Source organism: Colobus angolensis, unplaced genomic scaffold (assembly GCF_000951035.1).
Source record: "Colobus angolensis palliatus isolate OR3802 unplaced genomic scaffold, Cang.pa_1.0 Scaffold7, whole genome shotgun sequence".
NCBI classification, from domain to species: Eukaryota; Metazoa; Chordata; class Mammalia; order Primates; family Cercopithecidae; genus Colobus; species Colobus angolensis.
Window position 1 is genome coordinate 20,646,314 of NW_012120709.1, and position 20,527 is coordinate 20,666,840.

Consider the following 20,527-nt stretch of genomic DNA (forward strand, 5'->3'; position numbering starts at 1 on the left):
AGAGAGAGAGAGAGAGAGAGAGAGAGAGAGAGAGAGAGAGAGCCTTCAAGCTCCTCTCTGGGAGTACACATCTCCTTGAGGGAAAGAACACACAGTGCCGGCCTTTGGAATTGGCAGCCAGTGTGCTGTTCTCCGTCTGATAAGAGGTACTGTAAATAAAACTGTACACCGTGGCCTGTTGTAAAATGCCCCGCGTCTGTACTCATTGTTCTGACAGCTTATGCTTTTTTTGGGTCTGCTGTTTTGGTACACTCTGTACTTCCTTATGTAAGCAGGCGTGCAGATCTCATCAGAACATTCAAGATGTTTATTTTAAAATCTCAAGGAATTTTGAAAAAAGGACACACCACTCAGCATTAGATGCTGGCAAACATTAGGTGTTTTTTCAGTGGTTCTTTTTTTCCCCTTTCTTATTATTAGCATGGAGGTGGGAGAGGTTTTGGAGAGGGAGGGATTTGGATTTTTTTTTTCTTCACTCATTGGCTTCTGCCTTCTTTCCTTCCGAGAGACACCACCCCATATCTGATTGCAGTCAATGTCTTCTGCTTCCTTCCTGGATGCCCGGGACCTCCTCAGCCTCATTTCTGGTTAGGGCAGGTAGGGAGGGAGGCTCTTTGTCAAGGGGGAGAGGGCAGCTGCAGGGAGCTTGTCATGGCTTCTACTGGATTTCAGCTTTAATTGCCATCGGGATCCTGGGCTTTTAGAGAAAGCTTTATATTTTTGAAAGTGCCCTGCTGGCTGTTCCCGACTTTGATTCCTGTGAGTTGGGGTGATCCTTGGCACAGAGGGAGAGCTGCTCCCACACACGGAGGCCTCAGTCCCACCTCTGGCATGTGCGTCCTCTCTTTCCACCAAACTTTAACCATCTTTGAACCTTCCTCCTTCCTTTATCCCCAAACTTCTGGAGGTGTCAGGAAGTCAGCGAAAAAGGAGGAGAAGAGTAGGGGTCTAGAGAACTCAAAATGATCAGGGAGCTCCTTGCAAGGCGGTGCTTAGAACATCCCGAAGCCCTCATCTGCAGGGTCCCTGGGAGATTGGCAGAGGCAAGGATGTCTGCCTGTCTCTTTCACAGCTGGGTACCTGGAATCTCAGATAAACTCAGAGCCTGGGGGATGGAGTAGTCACTCGGCAGATCACTGCCTGGGGGTAGGAGGCTCACTGACTGTAGTGGAGGGAAGGCTTGTTTGTTGGCTGCCACAGTGAGCGTTGGACTGGGTTGGTAGCAGACATACTGATGAGAGAGGGAGGTCTTGCACCAGAGGAAGCAGACAGCCCCACTTCCTAACCTTTCCTTTCTTTTCCTCTCAACTGCCTAAGACCTAGCCAGAGACCGTGTCCTTGAGTTTTAAATAGGGGTTAGTAGAGAACTGAGTGTGCAGAATAAGGACTCTGCCACCCCCTAGGGGACAGACAGCTTGGCAGTGCCCTGAGTGGCCATTGCGCCCTTCCCAGGTGAGTTCTGCACCTAGGAACCTGCCTAGGGCTTTCTTTGCTTAACAAGCATTTAGTAGGCACAGACTGTGTGCCAGGCATGGCGCAGGGCATCGGGGATATGGTAAAGCCCAAGACAGGTGGGAACCTGCTCTCACAGAGCTCACAGTCCACTGGGAAGATGGAAGAGAGCCCCAAATACAGGACAGTTGAATGGGGCTCCAGGGGCTTGTCCAGAGAAGATTTCAGAGCCAGGTTGGTGAATAGCTGCTGATATGGACATATTGGTTCAATGGCAGATTTTTCTGCTCCCCTGAACAAAACAATCACTCATCTTTAAATTAGAGGAACAAGGTAGGGTATGTGTGTGTGTGTGTGTGTGTTCATGTATGTGCACGTGTGGTGCCATATGTCTTTATGAATGTGAGACTCACTTTACACAAGATAAATGGCCCCCAAATAACTGTACATCCAATTCCAGTAAAATCAGCCATACTTTAATTGCATGAAGGGAGCTCTTTCTTTAAAGGAAAAGTGACTGGAGATAAATGGTAGCTGCGACTTACTGGTTCTGTGTATCTATCCACCAGCTGTGGGGTGGAGCACTTTCCCCACCTTGTCGCAGCTCTCTGAGGGACCTCCCCTTACTGTTTCCATTTTACAGCTGAGGCGACAGGCTCCCTGGCATTGGCAGCTTGCTGAGGGTCACAACTGGCGACTAGCTTGCCTGGGATTTGACCTCTGATCTTTCTGATCCAAATGTTGAGCTCGTAACCACACTGCGCAGCCTCCTGAGGTATAAATGGCACTAAGGACCTCGCTGTCCCCAGAGTGTTTTTTGATCTGCAAGGAGTTTCATATTCATTCATGTCTATTACCTTGCTTGCTCCTCACGGCAGCCTCAGGGAGGCAGACAGATAGGCTTACGCCCATTTTACAGATTGGGAAATCAGTTCATCGAGGTGTGATGACTAGTTGTGAGTGGCCAGGTTAGGCGTGGGATCTCATGCCTGCACCTCTAGATCCTGCCGTTGTCCTCGGTTTGCTTGGATCTGTGATTGTTATGGATAGCAAGGGTCTAGCGCCCTTTATCTTCCACTATTCTCCCTCTGCTATTTAATTTCTTTCCCACAATCTATCCCTTAACTTCCCCCATCCCCGCGTCTGCCACCTCAACCTCTGTCCATCCCATGCAGCTGGCCTCCTTGCTCCTCTTCCCTTGCCTGGCGTGGATGTCGTCACGTGGGGGCCTTGCTGTATGCAGATGTCAGCGCATCAGTGAGGGCCTCCCTGACTAGCCTGTGTAAAAGAACAGCCCCTGGCACTCTCTGTTTGTCTTCACTTAATGCTTTGTTGTTGTTGTTGTTGTTTTGAGATAGGGTTTCACTCCTGTTTCCCAGGCTGGAGTGCAATGGTGTGATCTCAGCTCACTGCAACCTCTGCCTTCCGGGCTGAAGCTATTCTCCGGCTTCAGCTTCCTGAGTAGCTAGGATTTAAAATCAGCCACCATGCCTGGTCAGTTTTTGTATTTTTAGTAGAGATGGGGTTGCACCATGTTGGCCAAGCTGGTCTTGAACTCCTGAGCTCAAGTGATCTACCCATCCCGGCCTCCCAAAGTGCTGGGATTATAGGCATGAGCCATTGTGCCTGGCCCTCTTCACTTAATTTACTTCTCTTTTTATCACTTATCACCACCTGGCCTGTTTTATATTTACTTGCTCTTTAAAAATCCCCCCTCCCCTCTTGAACATAAGCTCCCTGAGGGCAGGGATTTCGTTTCTTTTGTTTATTTCCTGTAATCCACCTTCTGCATATAGTTACTGGACATTCAAAAACCAGCTCCCGTGTGTAGGAAGGATATGGCAAGTCATGGCCATCCCAGAGCTGTGTCCCTGGAGTTCTCCCGACTCCAGGTTGAGCCCCAGAAAATTTTGTGGGTGTAAATGCTGCTGCTAGGTCCATGCACACCCGCTGTGTTCAGCTGGCATGACCTTCTTCCCTCCTCCTTTGCCCCCTCCCATTGATGCTTTATAAATGTATTAGTGGCTGCATGATGTCACCGTAATGCATTTTGGGAATAGCCATGTGGTTTATACACACTTGAGTTGCTTTGAATGCAAACCTGACATCATACTGAAGGCAGCAGTGAACAACATATGCACAGTAAACAGGCAGAGACTGTCTTATTGATTAACAGATGAGGCCTCTATTATCGATCAAAGCTTGGCGAGGAAATTTATCACTTTTAATTTCAGGGCTGCCAAATATTTCTGCCTCTGAGCCAGCCATTACAGAGACAATTTAAAGGCACAAGACTCCTTGGGAGAGAGGATTTTGTCTGTCTCGCTCTGCCCCGCTCACGTGTCTGTGGAACTGCCTGTCTTTGCTCTCACCCTGGAGAGTTGGGGGGAAGTCAGAGCCTGTCCGGGTGGGCGTGGGAGTATTGGGGCTTTGTGAGTGGGGGCTAGCAGTGGGAGCTGACATTTGTGTTATCCACGTGTAAGGAGGGACCTGGCCCAGAGTCAGTGAGGACAGGAGCTTTCACACGCTCAGCTCCGTGTCGTGACTTCAGCGAGGTGGGGGTGGAGTGGCGGGACTTTGAAGGCAAGCAGATGTGGTCAGGCTTGGGCCGAGGCAGCCGCTTTTACTAGATCATGTGTGCTTATCTGTCTTCATCTTCCTCTGCACTTGTCTGATGGTGCACATCCGGCCCTTTATTTCCTACCTGGCCTCCTTCCTTTCTCTCTGCTTCTCAGTCATTAAAGCGAGAAGCTCCTCCAGCCCACAGTGATGGCTGTTTTCTAAGAACCCTCCGGACCACATCCCTTGGAAGCCTGTGGCATGGTGGGCTCCTCGCCGACTGCAGGGCTCCAGTGTGGGAGCCCACAGGGTGCCCTCCCCTTCCCAGCCAGTGCTTCCCGCTTCGGGCCTCTGCTTCCCCTTTCTCCTTTACGGAGCCGTGAGAGTGGATAGAACCCAAGGAAGAAATACAATTAAAATCAGATTCCTTACAGATCCACAGAAAATCATTGATGGCTAATGATTTGGGACTGGGGGCAGTTTCTAACTGTGAGGGAGCTGTGACTTCATCCAGCCCCAGCTTTCCCGTCCAGGCCCACTCTGCTCTCGGAGGTGCTTTCTGCATTTCCAGTGTGAATGGATGAAAGGTAGTCTTGGCTGCTACCCCTGCTCACACACGTCATCACTGCTTTGCCGTCACTGGGGGCTAGAAGTTTTCTTGGCTCTTTCTTCAAAGCTCTCTAAACCGTATATCAGGTGCTTGGCCTGAGGGTGCCCTGTGGCTTGAAGGGACACCCAGAGGTCACCATGGGATTCTCCGTGCCTCTAGGTGAAATTCAACCCCAGCCACCTAAGGCAAATGACAATATTTATTTTTAAAGCTTTTCAGGAAAAGCGAGTTCATATCCTCCCTGGGGTACTTTGTCACCCACTTATCCGGCCAGTCTACTCACATTTATTGAGCACCTACTGGAGTATATCCTGCTCATCAGTGGGAAGATAGGTGTCGGTGAGACAGAGAAAGTCGATACTTCCGGAGGGCCCCACGTTCTAGACTTCCTCTAGGGTCCTCATACTCTTCACTGCAAGAAGCATTTATTGGTATTGAAGTCTGTGCTGGAACAGCTTGTATTTGGAGTTACATTCCTTCAGTATGTGCTGATTCTCCAAGGCAGAGGTTTCCAAATTTCTAGAAAAGTAGTGGAGCCATTTTTCCAGCCCCAAAGCCCTGACGTGTAAAATAGGTAAATTGAATTTTCACTCAGAGATGGGAGCTCAGACCCCACCCCTGGAGTCTTATCCACAAAGCATCTTTGCAGATGGAACCCTAGGGAGGCCGAAGGATACGGGGATTACTCTGAAATCAGGCTCTGAAATGAGGCTGCCTGTGTTTGAATTCACCTTTACTATGTTAACCACTGTGTGGCGTTGGGCAAAGTGCTTAACCTCTCTGGGCTTGAATGTACTCATCTGCTACATGGGGATAATGATAGTACGTACTATATAAATGGTGGTTGTTAGGATGAATGATACATATTAAGCATCTAGCATCATGCCTGGTATATAGTCAAGACTCAGGAAATCTGAGGTGATTTGAAAACAGCAGTGTGGGCTACAAATTTGTGTAAAAAGTAGTTCTGGCTCGTATGAGGCTCTAATACAAAACTAAAACACAGGCATATATAAAGAAGAGCAAAGATGACCAGACACTGGCTCACACCTGCAACCCCCCAGCACTTTGGGAGACCAAGGTGGGAGGATCACTTAAGCCCAGGAGCTTAAGACCAACCTGGGAAACACAGTGAGACCTCATCTCTAAATAAAAAACAAAAAGCAAACAAATAAACAAACAAACGGAATTAGTCAGGCATGGTGGCGTGCACCTGTAGTCCCAGCTACTCAGGAGGCTGAGGTGGGAGGATCGCTTGAACCCAGGAGGTTGAGGCTGCTGTAAGCTATGATTGTACCACTGCACTCCAGCCTGGGTGACAGACAGAGACCCTATCCCAAAAACAATGACAACAACAAAGTGCTAAGATGTGTTGAAAGGAACAGAGTGCAGTGGCAGATTGGAAAGGGCAGAAAGGGGCTGGAGGGCTTGATGTCCACAAACTCTGGCCTTGAAAATGGAGTGGGATTGGAACAGATGGAGGAACGGGACTGAGCATTGCTCAAGCACAGCGACTCTGGGAAGGTCAAGCAGTACCCAGAGAGGGCTGGTGAGGACCGCTTACCCATGGAGGTGGGTGGCTAACCGGGACAGGTTATGGAAGGCCTTGAAGCCAAGTAGAGGAATTTAGAGTCAGTACACATTGGGAGGCATTGTATCTTCTTGAGTAAGAGAGTGTGAGAAATCAGGTGGCCGCAGAGGAACCTGCATGTGTTGAGTAGACTGCGGGTGGCTGGTGGTGTGGAAACCACCCCACGTCTTACAGTGTTCTGAGTGTGACGCTGCAAGGGCCTGAATGGGGTGGTGACTGCAGTGGAATCACTGCACCAAATGCCGTGGAAGAGTACATCTGCGAGACATCTTGAAGGAAAAACGCCAAGGCTTGTGACAGGTGACCCCTGGATCAGATAATACAGTAGAGCCATGAAGACTATTAGCCAATGATAAAAAGTACTGTTTCATCTTGACATGGTGGCATTATCACTTTAAGCCTTCTAAATGACAGTTCTGAGAAAGTTTATTAAATTGAGTTGCACTGAATTAATCTTATTTATTCCACAAATATGTATAGTAATAGGTTTCCACTGTGTGTCAGGCAGATGCAGCTGTGCACAAGATGACACGGTCCCTCCGCCAGGGAACTTACCATGTGGTGAGAGAGAAAGACAGGGCCACGGGCATTTGGAATGGAGCACAGCAAGGGCCAAGAACTGGAACATACCAGGTGCTATCGGAGCATAAAGGAGCCTTGCCTCACCTACACATGGGGGCCCGGGTATTGAAGTCGATGCATGAATGATGAAGAGGACCTCCAACTGCGCCATAGCAGCCAGGGAAGCGTGGGAGAATGTCAGAGGCAGAGGACATGCAGAAGAATGTGCTCAGGCCTAGCAATGAGGAAGAATATGGTTCCTCCAGGGAGCCCACGTGGTTCAGTGTAGCTGGAGAAAAGAGAGCAAGAGTGAGGTGTGAGAGACGAAGCAGGAAAGAGGAGCATACCGAGAAGTGCTTTGTGAGTCACAGTAAGGAGTTTGAACCTTGTTCTCTAGGCACTGGGGAATCATTCAGGGGTTTTAAATGGTCAGATGCAGGCAGCAGTTGGGGGTAGACGGTGAGTTTAGTTTTGGACACACTGAGTCAGAGGTCCCCGTGTACATCCAGGTAGAGGTATGTCAGCAATTCTTACCTTCCCATGAAGTACAGTTTAGGCAACAGGACACATTTCCCTGCATTGGTATCATTTTTCTCCTGTCCTCCCATCACCTGGAGGTACGTCTTCAGATCCTCCTTCTTCTTGAGGTATCTAACTTGGAGCCCATTTCTGTTTATCTTGGTTATTCTGATTTTGTTTCTCCTTCTCTCTGGAAGAGCCCTAGACAAGGGCCTTTGGAACTCAGTTGGGTGAATGTTCACCTCTTAGAGGAGGGTCTGAACCGTGGATGATCCCTCACTCAGGATTTTCGCAGGTGTCCAGTCCCCTCCCCTAGTGTCCACCTGCACAGTTGTGGCCCAGGACCTCCCCCCTCACCAATGGACTATTGTTCTAGTGGTAACTGCCTCTCCTTTCTTTCAGCGGGTGCCAAAGCCTTTGTCTGTGATCAGTGCGGTGCACAGTTTTCAAAGGAGGATGCCCTGGAGACGCACAGGCAGACCCATACTGGTGAGTTGACTTGGATTCCTATTCTCCAGGTTTTCCACAGTGTTGGTAGCACATGGACATGAACTGTCTGAGGGGCAACCTCTTTTTAGCAAATGTAACATCCGGTAATTTCCTGGGGGAGCTGTGAGTACGGTGGGCTTCTGCCATGTTCAGCTACCCTTGGCTGTGTGGCTGGCCCAGCAGAAGTTGACAAGTATGACATGGCCCCATGAGAATGGCTGTCCTACATTAGGCCAGGATCTGTCTCTGAGCGGCCACTGAGATCCCATTTTGTTGGAGGTATCTAGTACACACTTGTTGAGGCCTTAGTCTGTGATGTTACCAAAACATCTTCTTCCTTTGATCAGGAAATCTATCACACCCATCTGATGAGACTGAAACCCTCGTGTGGCCATGGTGGGCTGGTCCTCCCTCTGCGAGAGCTGAGACATTGTCTAAAATCAGTCTGTACACAGGATGCATTTGAACAATATTAACTTACAATGATAGAGCTTTACTTGATTTCAAGGGGATTGATTTCACTGTACCAAAGTCATCTGATCATTGTGATCAGAGTTGTCACCAGATCGTCACAGCAGCTCACACTTAACACTCACAGTGAGGCAGGCACTGTTCTCAGGGCTTTACTTCAGGGATCCCCAACTCCGGGATCATGGACTGGTGTCCATGGTGGTCTGTTAGCAACCAGGCTGCATGGCAAGAGGTGAGCAGTGGGTGAGCAAGTGAAACTTCATCTGTATTTACAGCTGCTCCTCATTGCTCGCATTACCACCTGAGCTCCTCCTCGTGTCAGAGCAGCAGCAGCAGCAGCATTAGATTCTCATAGGAGCACAAGCTCTACTGTGAACTGTGCACGCAAGGGGTCTAGGTTGTGAGCTCCTTATGAGAATCTAATGCCTGATGATCTGTCACTGTCTCTCGTCACCCCCACATGGGACCATCTAGTTGCAGGAGCTCAGGGCTCCCACTAATTCTACATTATGGTGAGTTGTATAATTAGTTCATTATATATTATAATGTAATAATAGAAATAAAGTACACAATAAATGTAATGTGCTTAAATCATCCCAGGAACACCCTCCTATACCCTGCTGTATGTGAAAAAGTTGTCTTCCATAAAACTGATCCCTGGTGCCAAAAAGGTTGGGGACCACTGCTTTACGTGATCCCACCTGGCCAATCTCTCAGTAACACTGTAAGGTAAGGTCGGAGGCTACTCTTACATCATAGATGAGGAAACTGAGGCTGAAAGGAGGGAAAGTGACTTGCTGGAGTTGGTAATGGGGACACGTGTGGTAGAGCCATATAGTTCAGAGCTGAGACTGCATGAGTTTAATCCTGACTGCCACTTCCTATTTGTGGGGCCATGGATAAATTATTTAAAGTCTCTAAATATAGATTTCTCATCTGTTAGAAAAGTAGAGTAATATTAGTGTCTACCTCCTAGCATTAGGGTTGTTGTGGGGATGAAATAAGGTATTTTATTTGAAATATTTCATGGCGTGTTTGGCTCATAGTAAGCACTCAATAAATAGTAGTAGGTATATTTAATGTAATAGATATTTATTGAGTTTCTACAATGTGCCTGGCACTGTTTAGGCATTTAAGATGTAGTAGTGCATGAGACAGACGACATTCCTGCCCCTCATGGAACTGAGCTTCTAGCTGGGAGACAGAATCAGCAAATAAGTGTACGATATCATGTCTGCTTAGACATACTAAGTGCTACTAAGAAAAGGATAAGGAGTAGAGAATAATAGGGAGAAAAGAAATATCATGGATATTTAGGGAGAAATGTTGTAGATAAAATGGTTAGGGAAGGCCTCTCCAAGAAGGTGGTATCTGGGCAGAGTCTTAAAAAGAGAAGGAGTAAGCCACTCAAAAATTTTCTGGGAAGAATATCTAAGCAAAGGGTGTGAGCACTTACAGAAGCCCCGAGGCTGGGTCAAGTCTGACAGGTTTAAGGACCTGCATGCAGAGCAGTGGTGGCCAGAGAGCTGGGAGTGATGTGTAGAGAGTGGTGAGGGATGAGGACAGGATCTGGCAAGTCTCTCAGCCCTGGTAAAAGATCTGGGTTTTATTCTGCATGTGCTAAGAGTCCTTTGGTGGATGAGAATATATTTTCAAATCATGTATTTGGTGAGGAACTTATAGCTAGAAATAGAAAGAGGCCTTATAATTCAAAAAAACATAAACAAATAATCAAATTAAATAATGAGCAAAGGTTTTGAACAGATGTGTCTCCAAAGATAGACAAATAGCCAATGAGCACATGAAAAAGATGCTCAACTGCATTCACCGTCAGGTAGATGTAAATCAAAACCACAGTGAGATACTGCTTCACACCCACTACAGTGTGGCTACAATAAAAAATACAGATAATAACAAGTGTTATCAAAAATGTGGAAAAACCAGAACTCTCATACTATGCTGGTGGGAGTGTAAAATGGTGCAGCCACTTTGGAAAATGTTCTGGTGATTCCTCAAGAGGTTAGCTGAGGCAGGTAGATCACGAGGTCAGGAGATCAAGACCATACTGGCCAACATGGTGAAACCCCATCTCTACCAAAAAAGCACAAAAATTAGCTGGGCATGTTGGCATGTGTTTGTAATCCCGGCTACTCGGGAGGCTGAGGCAGGAAAATCACTTGAACCAGGGAGTTGGAGGTTGCAGTGAGCTGAGATTGCGCCACTCCAGCCTGGCATCAGAGTGAGACTCTGCCTCAAGAAAATAAAAAAAGGTTAAACATAGAATTACCGTACGACACAGCAGTTCTTCTCTTAGGTATACAACCAAGAGAACTGAGAAGATATGTTCACAAGAACCTGTACATGAATGTTTATAGCAGCATTATTCATAATAGCCAAAAAAATGGAAACAACCCAGTGTGTATCAACTGATGAATGGATAAACCAAGTGTGGTGTATTCATACCATGGTGTACTGTTTGGCCCTAAAAAGGAATGAAGTACTGATACGTACTACCACACAGATGAACTTGAACATGCTCCGTGAAAGAAGCCAGATGCAAAATGACTGTGTTCATGTGAAATATCTAGAATAGGCAAATCTATAGAGACAGAAAGTAAATTAGTAGGTGCCAGGGGCTGGGGAAGTTGTGAGGAAATGGAGAGTGACTGCTGATGAAGCCGGAGTTTCTTCATGGAGTGATGAAAATGTTCTAAAATTGATCATGGTGATGACTGCACAGCTTTGAATACCGAGGCTCCTCGACTTACAGTGGGGCTGTGTCCTGATAAACCCATCATAAGTTGAAAAGATAATAAATTGAAAATGCATTTAATACAACTAACCTACTGAACATCATAGCTTAGCCTAGCCTACCTTAAATGTGCTCCAAACGCTTACGTTAGCCAACAGTTGGGCAAAATCATCTAATACAAAACCTATTTTATAATAAAAGTGTTGAAGATCTCATGGAATTTATTATATCCTGTACATTACTTCCAAACTGTGATGGTTTCCCACAATTATAAAGTTGAGAAATCCTAAGTCGGGGACCATTCTATGTATTAGTTGAACTGTACACTTTAAAAGACATGAATTTTATATTGTATGGTATGTGTATTAGATCTCTGAAAAGTGGCATGGGTGTGTACATGTATATAAATGAGCTCTGCCAGTGTCTGGAAGAGTCACTGGCATCACTCATGCCACCTCTCTTTCATATGTAGATACACACACACATATATATACACACATATGTATACATACACACACACACACGCACAGAGTGATGTGCCATGTATTAAGCCGTTCTTGCATTGCGGTAAAGAAATATCTGAGACTGGGTAATTTACAAAGAGGTTTAATTGGCTCACAGTTCTGCAGGCTTTCCAGGAAGCGTGATGCTGGCATCTGCTCAGGCTCTGGGGAGGCCTCAGGAAGCTTACAACCATGGTGGAAGGCAAAGCGGGAGCAGGCATGTCACATGGCCAGAGCAGGAGCTAGAGAGAGAGAGTTGGGCGAGGGGGAAGCAGCTGCACACTTTTTTTTTTTTTTTTTTTTTGAGACGGAGTCTCGCTCTGTCGCCCAGGCTGGAGTGCAGTGGCCGGATCTCAGCTCACTGCAAGCTCCGCCTCCCGGGTTCCCGCCATTCTCCTGCCTCAGCCTCCCGAGTAGCTGGGACTACAGACGCCTGCCACCTCGCCCGGCTAGCTTTTTGTATTTTTTTAGTAGAGACGGGGTTTCACCGTGTTAGCCAGGATGGTCTCGATCTCCTGACCTCGTGATCCGCCCGTCTCGGCCTCCCAAAGTGCTGGGATTACAGGCTTGAGCCACCGCGCCCGGCCAGCTGCACACTTTTAAATGACCAGTTCTCTAAGAGAACCCACTCATTGTCATGAGAATAGTACCAAGAGGATGGTACTAAACCATTCAGGGTAAACCCATCCCCATGATCCAATCGCCTCGCACCAGGCCCCACACTGGTAATCCAACACTGGGGATTACAGTTCAATATGAGATTTGGACAGGACAAATATCCAAACTATATCACACCATATAATGACATTTTGGTCAACAATGGATTGCATATATGACAGTGGTCTCATAAGATTATAATACCATATTTTTACTGTACCTTTTCTACATTTAGATGTGTTTAGATACATAAATACTTACCATTGTGTTATAATTGCCTGCAGTGTTTAGTACAGTAGCATGCTCTAAAGGTTTGTAGCCTAGGAGCAATTGGCTGTCCCATATAGCCTTGGTGTGTAGAAGGCCGTACCATCTAGGCTTATGTAAGTGTGCTCTAGGATGTAGCCTAGAAGCTACTCACTAGGAAGTGGAGAACTGGGACTTGACCCAACTCATGTGCTCTTTCCACGACTCCCCAACTGCCTGCACATTGACTGAGTGTTGTCCATGGGCTAAAAGGCTCAGGATCATTTAGCTCACTACCCCGTCATGGGCAGGGCTCTTTTGGCTCACTGTGCCCTATTTAAGACAAAATTGTCTAATGAAACATTTCTCAGAACATATCCTTATCACTAAGTGACATTTGACTGTACACACACATGCACACACACACATACACACATAGCTTTACTGAGATATAATACATACACACACACACAGATGCACATTTATAGAGAAAGTGGAAAAGTAGTCCATTGAAGGGTTTTGACTGGGCGAATGATATGACTTGATTTATGTGTTTAAAAGATTATTCTGGCTCTTGTGTTGAGGATTGACCATAGAGAGTATTGTCATGTAACAAACCACTGCAATAGTAGCTTAACACAATAAAGTGTTATTGTCTCTGACAGTTCTGTGGGTAACTGGGCTCAGCTGGGTGGTTTTCACTTGGGGTCTCATGTGGTTCCATCAGGTAATGGCTGGAGCTGATGTTATCTGAAGACTCAACTGGGCTGGATGTCCGAGATGGCTCCTTCACTCAATTATCTGAGTCTCAGTGTTCCTTTGCATGGCTTCTCTCTTCAGCAGAGTAACCTGCATTTGTTGTGTGACAGCTCAGGTTTCCAGGAGTCAGGACACAGGAACTGCCAGCCCTCTAAAAGCTAGGCTGGAAGTACACAGCATTACTTCCACCATATTTCATCAATCCGATAGTCATAGGTCAGCCCCAGATGGAAGGTGGTGGAAGGCTGGACTCTCCTTCTCAGTAGGGAAGTGACAGAAACCTATAGGGAAGGAGGAATTGATGGCAGCCATCTTTGGAAACAAGCTGCCACAGGGGACTCAAGTGGAAGAAGGAAGGACACCAGTCAGCTGCTGTTAAGATTATTGTCATCAATATTTCAGCATTCTTGTCCTTTTCTGAGTGGACAACATGCCTCCTAAATGGTACCTTGAGCTTTGGCCTGGAGGGGTCTTGCCATGTCATGATGGGAGGAGAGCTTTACAGGTGAGCTGTCATTCCAGTCAGCGTGTCCCTAGCTCAGTTATAGAGAAGGTGACCTGGCTAGGTTATTTTGCCCAGGGTTCCAGAGCTGCTTGTCATGAAAGCAAGGGGAGGACCGAGTCTCCCAGGGTCCCAGCCATTTTCTTATTGCTAGACCGCAGGTAACTGAGAATCCCACTCTGAGAGTTCTAATCTTGGGGAATGAGCCATGAGCCAGCTTTGCCAAGCAGCTTAATTCTGTCCATCCCGATTACATTTGCAGCATCAGGGAGCAAGCTGCCCTCTCAGCCAGAGGCAGGGGAGCAAGCTGAGTCCCTGAGGGATGAGTAGCTGTGGAGGTTGTTCCCAGGCAGACCCCAGATGTATGGAGCACCCCCTGCGTGCCTGGCACCCGCTGGGGATATGATGGTGACCAACTCAGGCACACGCCCTGTTCTTGAAAGAAGCTGAAGGTCTGAATATGGTGGCCCAGGCCCTTTGTTTTCCCCCAGAGATCTTGTGGATGGGGCTTCTCTGCTGGAGGAGGGAGAGGTCAGCTACCGAGTGCCCCCTGCTGATGTTAAGGTAAAATGTGGCTTGCTCAATAGGCCACATGTGGTGTGCTCAATAGAGATTGAGTAAACTGAGCTCTTGAAAGGATGGGGAATGGAGAAAATGAATCCAAATTAGGGATGAGAGACCAAGGTGGATGCTTTGAGAAAGGCTCCCTGCCAGTCTTAGTGTGAGTTGTGGGCGAGCTCCCCGAGCAGGGAAGAGCCACTTCCTTGTGTGGGGCAGGTGTTGTGCTCAGTGCCAAGGGGAGATTTGACAGCAGCCTTACCCTCAGGATAGGGCTGGCAAAGAGGGGTCCTGTATGACACTGGTGACTCTTTCTGACATGTGGTGGAGCTCATTCATCACTCATAGCGCTACTTCCTGGTGAACTCAGGTGGATTTTCAGTTCCCCTAATAATCAATGAGAGAATACAATCTAAAATCTATTTGCCCTCTCTATTCCAGGAAAGGGGACCCTGGAGGAAGGGAGTTGCCTGATGACAGGGAACGCTGAAAATATCACTAAAGCTGTTGGAGTGGGAAAAGCCAGGTGGGGGACCAGGAATCGTTGGGAAGCCAACAGGAGAGTAGGTAGGGAAGCGCTCTGAAAAAGAGAAGGAATGGGCCAGACATGGTGGCTCACGCCTGTAATCCCAGCACTTTGGGAGGCTGAGGTGGGCGGATCACGAGGTCAGGAGATGAGACCATCCTGGCTAACACAGTGAAACCCCGTCTCTACGAAAAATACAAAAAATTAGCCAGGTGTGGTGGCGGGTGCCTGTAGTCCCAGCTACTTGGGAGGCTGAGGCGGGAGAATGGCATGAACCCAGGAGGCAGAGCTTGCAGTAAGCCGAGATCGTGCCACTGCACTCCAACCTGGGCAACAGAGCGAGACTCCATCTGAAAAAAAAAAAAAAGAGAAGGAATGGAGACCCTGGGACAGTGAAAATAATGCCAATGCCACTTGATATTTTTGCTACCTTAGTTTATAAAACACTTTCGTCTATTATACCCATTTAACAGAGGAGACCATGGGGCCCTAGACACTACCCACTAGGAAGTGGAGAACTGGAACTTGACCCAACTCCAAGTCAAGTGCTCTTTCTACTACTCCCTGGCTGCCTCCGCATTGACTGAGTGTTGTCCAAGAGTCTGTAGGCTAAATGGTTCAGAGTGATCCTGTTTAGAGGTCGTTGAGCTCATGGCCCTGCCTGGGAAGAGCTCTTTTGGATCCCTGTGCCCCATTGCACTGTGAAGCCCCAACACCTTGATGTACACATCCTCCTCTTGGAGTAGGATACAGTTTGCCTGAATCAGATCAGTTTCATATCCAAGGCTGCCACGTGGGAGTTCATGGAGTTCACGTGTGGCTTTGCATAGGGCAGGTGGTTATGGTATCGTACAGGTATTCTTGAAACTGGAAAATGAACTTAATGGAAACTATTTCCAGTTCCAGTCTATGCAACAGAATGGCATCTTCACATCTCACCCCTTTTGACCCTACTTGACCTGGATTTCTGTCCTGGTGTGTGTGACCCCTCCATGCCCCCTGCCCTCAAGATCTTGACGGGCTCAAGCTGGTGTTCTAGGAGGCCACGCTGACGACGGTTGGGCTGGGCTCAGGCTTTGTTGTCACATTCAGTTTTCTGTTTTGGTACAACGAAGACTTTGAGGAGATAAACAGAGATCATTTTACACCTTTTATATTATGACAAATACATATTGCAAAACACTGCTGCTTCCAAAATGTTTGGGTTGCAGAGCAGTGAGGAATTAACAGCTAGGCAGTTCCCGAGATGCTTGTGCTTCATTTACACATCAGAATTTTTTTACACTGTTCAGTGAAATAAAAGTGAGAAAGCACACATAGACACACGTGCACACCCACGTGCACACCCAGCGCACCACCTGGCTTCTATATCAGGAATGTCTTAAATTAGCAAGTAGTTCTTTAAGTTCAGATAAACTGATAAATACGATTAATGGCTTAATTTATACTCTGGGTTTGAAATTTGACACACGGACACTATCTTGGCTCAGGAAGCACAAGTGGTTTTGTGCCAGAGGTTTTAATGACCGATCAGTAATATAAATTGCTGCATCACTGAGCAGAAATAGCTTCTCCATGTCATTTGATCTGGAAACTTCTCTGGCCAGGCAGCAGTTAATAAATTTAAAAATAATTACCCTCTTTATTCAAAGTCAAACTAATTAGGAGTGGGTTTTACAAATCATAATGTTGTTCAAGCCACTGTACATCCCCATTTGGGACTTGAACAGGCCTGGGGGCAACAGACAGGATCCGAGGTGTTAATTAGAGGGCAGTGAGATAACTTGGCTGCTGAGCTCCAGGGTAGGAGGCTGGGCAGTCTTCAGCATGCCCTCGGGAGAAAATGGGAGGTCTGAGTGAAGAGGCCACCAGGGTGACCTGTAGGAACCTTCAACTCTTTCAGTCCATCTGTAGGGGACCCAGAGCAGCTACCTATTTGTAATCTGAACATGGGGGAGTTGGGGCCAGGGCTGGTCTGTGTGGACCTGGCCAGAGAGACTGAGGGAGTCAGGGAGCAGGAAAGGGGGAATGGGCAAATGACTGCCTGGGGACACAAGACCTGCGTGAAGGCAGGGAAGTGGATGGGATGATCTCTAGAGGGCATTACTTCCTAGGAAAGTTTGAGCCCTAACAGAGTGGTGCAGTTTGTCATGCAAATTGCAGGGAAGAGGAACCCCAGGAAGCCTAAAATCAGGGTGTCAAGTGCAGGGTATTTGGTGCATAGTGACCCAGAACTTGGGATCTGGTGTCAGACTATCTAGATTCCAATTCCAGCCCCATTACAGACTGAATAATCTCAATATAGGCCTTGCATGGAGTAAGCACTCAGGAAATGGAGGTGCCAGTTTCTCTCATTGCATCATCCTCGTCTTCCTTAGAGGCCTCTGAGAACATGTATTTCTCCCACTGGGTTGGTGACGGGGAAGGGCCAAGTCAGTGAGGATGGTGATGGAGGAAAAGGAACGGTATACACCTGCTTTGCAAGGCCATGGTGAGGTCTTCCAGGATCCTTGACTATGTCCTCTGGCCAAGAGGACATTTGCAATGTGCCTACTGAACTAAGAGTTGAGAGAAGTGAGGGCAGATTGAAGCTCCATACCTTGAGCAATCTCATGGAGCAGATTTGGTAGATCTTAAGGCCCTGAGGTCTGGAATGCCCAAAGATTCCCAAAGGAACCATTCCCTGTTGATATCTGAATACGTGATATGTAAACCCAGACCAGACAGGCCGCAAAACTGGAATCGAGACTAAGCAGGTATACCAGCCTCCAGGAGCACCAGGCCTGTGCCCTTCCACATCTTAGAGGAGGCTTCAGTGACTGGTGAAGGCTCAGGAATTTGGGGTTGCTGGTGGGGTCCTGAACCATGTCTGCTATCACCGGGAACCTGGGTATTCCCTATCTCTTGACTTCTTCAAATAGAACCTTCTACCTCATCCTACCTTTTCCCCAGTAAGAAAAAAGAGGCAAAGAAGCAGACAAAGATAGCTCAGGTCATTCCTAGGTTTAGAAGTTCTGAGGCTGGGAAGCTTAAGGGCACCCTCTGCAGGCCCAGTGTACTAGGTTGAACTAGACCCTAGACTTACCCTGGAGCAATTCAGCTCTCTCTTCCAGCCCTCAACCTGCCCTGCAAGGTCTGCCAGGTTAGTGACTCAAGTTTGGTGTCAGAGCAGCCTGTATAGCTGGCTTATCCTGTAGTTCCTTCATTTCCTCGTTCTCTGAATTTTTAGGTACCTACTGTATGCTCGGTACTTTGTGGACTTAATACATAATGGTGAACAGAAATTGGGCCCTGCCTTCCTGACGGTTACGGTGTTGTGAAGGAAATGAGCATGTAGGCTGAACTTGCCTCAGGCACAGATAATTCAACAGGTGTACTCTTTTGGATACTTTTGAGTTATTATTTCATGAAGTCTTCACTATAGTCCAAAAATAGAGACCTTTTTTCCTCCCTAATGTTTGCCAGAGAAAACTGAGTCCCAGAAAGGTTAAGGAAGACCAATCTGGGGCAGGACTTGAATGTGTGCCTTGGCCTTCTGTACCCCAGAGCCCACATGTTAGCATTGTCTTTCCTCCCTGTGGTGGCCTGGCTATCAGCTCTCATGTGCGGATCAATGGCTCAAAGCCCCTATTCGAAAAAGGGGGTCAGTTAAGAACAAACAATCCAAACTAGAATTAGGGCCCACAAGTTCAGCCCAAGGTTCTCCCCACTGTGATTGCAAAATAAGTACTTTCTTTTACTGGCCTAGAAAAAGTTGCTTAGTTTCCACATTACTGTGTCACAGGGGAAGCCACTCAACCAGATGCAAATGTTGAGATGCTGGTCCTCATCCACTGTGTTGGCTGCAAGAGTCTTGCAGTCCAGAAACAGCACACCTCTGGCAGCTGAGGGTCTATGCTGCAGATTCTGCTCTTCCTTCCTAGTAGGGAGTGGGCATTGGAGGGAACCCCACCCAAAGGGTCCTGTTGGTTTCAGTGTGAAGAAGGCTAGGAGGCATATACTCTCTCTTCCCCCCACTCTCTGTTTCTCTCTGTTTCCCTTTCTCTTTGCACTGTGTGGCTTCCCCCTTTGGAGGTGCAGAACTGTATCTCCAATCTTGCTGTTGGCTGCCTGCTTGCACTGGCCCCTCTCTCTCTCCTGATACGTTAATAATATTTGGAGGAAGCTTCAGGGACAGTCCCTGGCTCTGAACTTCAGAGTAGAAAATGAAGTCCTTGTTTGGAGAATTTTCTGTAGTGCGTCATCATGGTGGGGGAAGGGGGTGGGGTGGGAGTAGCAGGCAAGGCAGAGGATTTATTGTATTGTATTGTATTGTATTATTATTATTATTATTATTATTATTTTTGAGACAGAGTCTCGCTCTGTCACCCAGGCTGGAGTGCAGAAGGCAGAGGATTTAAAAGGGTGAGCAGCATCGCTGCTTCCCTCAGGATAGCTGCTGGCCTTGCCGCCTCCTGCCCTGAGCTTGGCATGAGGGACAGTGCTGGGCACCAAGGAGTCCTGTAATGATAGGAAAACTAGCAACTGTTCTGGTTCCTCCTCTCAAGAACAGCCTCCCAGTGGCCGGTCCCGGAGGAGCTGGGAGGGGACCAGATGATGACAAATAACTTAATCTACCTAAACTTTACATGAAAAAAAAAAAGTCTGAACGAGCCTCAAACCCCTGCCCAAGATGGAGGGTATCAGGGAGGATAGGACAGTGAGTCATCAGAGGGACAAGCAGACTCCATGTGGTTTGCTGTGACCTCCCCATTGAAAACATAATGGCATTTGACTTTTATAAATATCAGAGGTGATTTGTATAGCATTTCACATTCTGTGCCAAGGAATTTAACATGAGAAAGCTCAGGCTCAAGAACGGCCGCGGAACGTCATAGGCACTTTGGGAGGAGGGTCATGTGCTGCTGTTTGTACAGTCAGTGCCCCAGCATAGATTTACTCTTGACCTAATTTCATGCTGTTACTATAAAGGCATGTTTGATGCCTAATATAGAGTTTTATTTTCCAAGCACAGGCTCTCGGCTGTGCTGGAGCCGCTTGCTGTAGAGTAGGGAGGAACAACCCAGCCATCTCCTGCTGGCCCAGACCAACCATTCTTTCTCTCCATTATTCATCCTAGCGGCTCCCAGGGCCCCTCTGGCCACCTTCTGGAGGGGCCCCCGATACTGTCTTTTAAATTAATACATTTCATTTTTTAAGAGCAGCTTTAGGTTATAGCAAAATGGAATGGAAAGTGTAGAGTTCTCGTTGTACCCCCGTCCTCACACGCAAGTGCACAGCCTCCTCCACCATCAACATCCCACACCACATCGGTGGTGCATTTGTCACAATCAGTGAGCCCATGCTGGCACATCCCGGGGCATCCCCATCCCCGGGGCCCAGCATCCATGTCCAGTATCCCTGTCCCGGGATCCAGATCCAGCAGCATCCGTGTCCCATGTGGCACATCACTGTCACCCAGGGCCCACCGTTCACATGAGGGTTCCCTCCTGTGGACCCTCTGTACTGGAGACCCTCGTCTCTACTCAAAATACGGTCTGTGGATTTGGACAGATGTGTAAGGACAGGCACCCACCATTGTTGTATCATACAGAATAGCCACTTCACTGTCCTGAAAGTCCTTTGTGCTCTGCCCTTTCATCACCCCAGCACATTTTATATGAAGCATCACTCTCCTGAACAGTGATTTGAGGGGATCAATGGTGTTTGGCTCTTTTGGGATTGGAGAAGGAGAATCGATGCAAGACAGGGTTGGATTAGAAAGGGCTGACG

General features: G+C 47.6%; 1 protein-coding gene across 3 annotated transcripts in view; it reads left to right on the forward strand.

Annotated features, from left to right (window-relative positions):
* Positions 1 to 20,527, forward strand: part of ZBTB16 (zinc finger and BTB domain containing 16) — a 192,347-nt gene that overhangs the window by 120,517 nt on the left and 51,303 nt on the right. For all 3 annotated transcript variants that reach the window (XM_011926781.1, XM_011926783.1, XM_011926782.1), the window contains one exon: positions 7,695 to 7,781. In XM_011926781.1, coding sequence (XP_011782171.1) covers positions 7,695 to 7,781 — 87 coding nt within the window. The remainder of the gene's footprint in view (positions 1 to 7,694; positions 7,782 to 20,527) is intronic.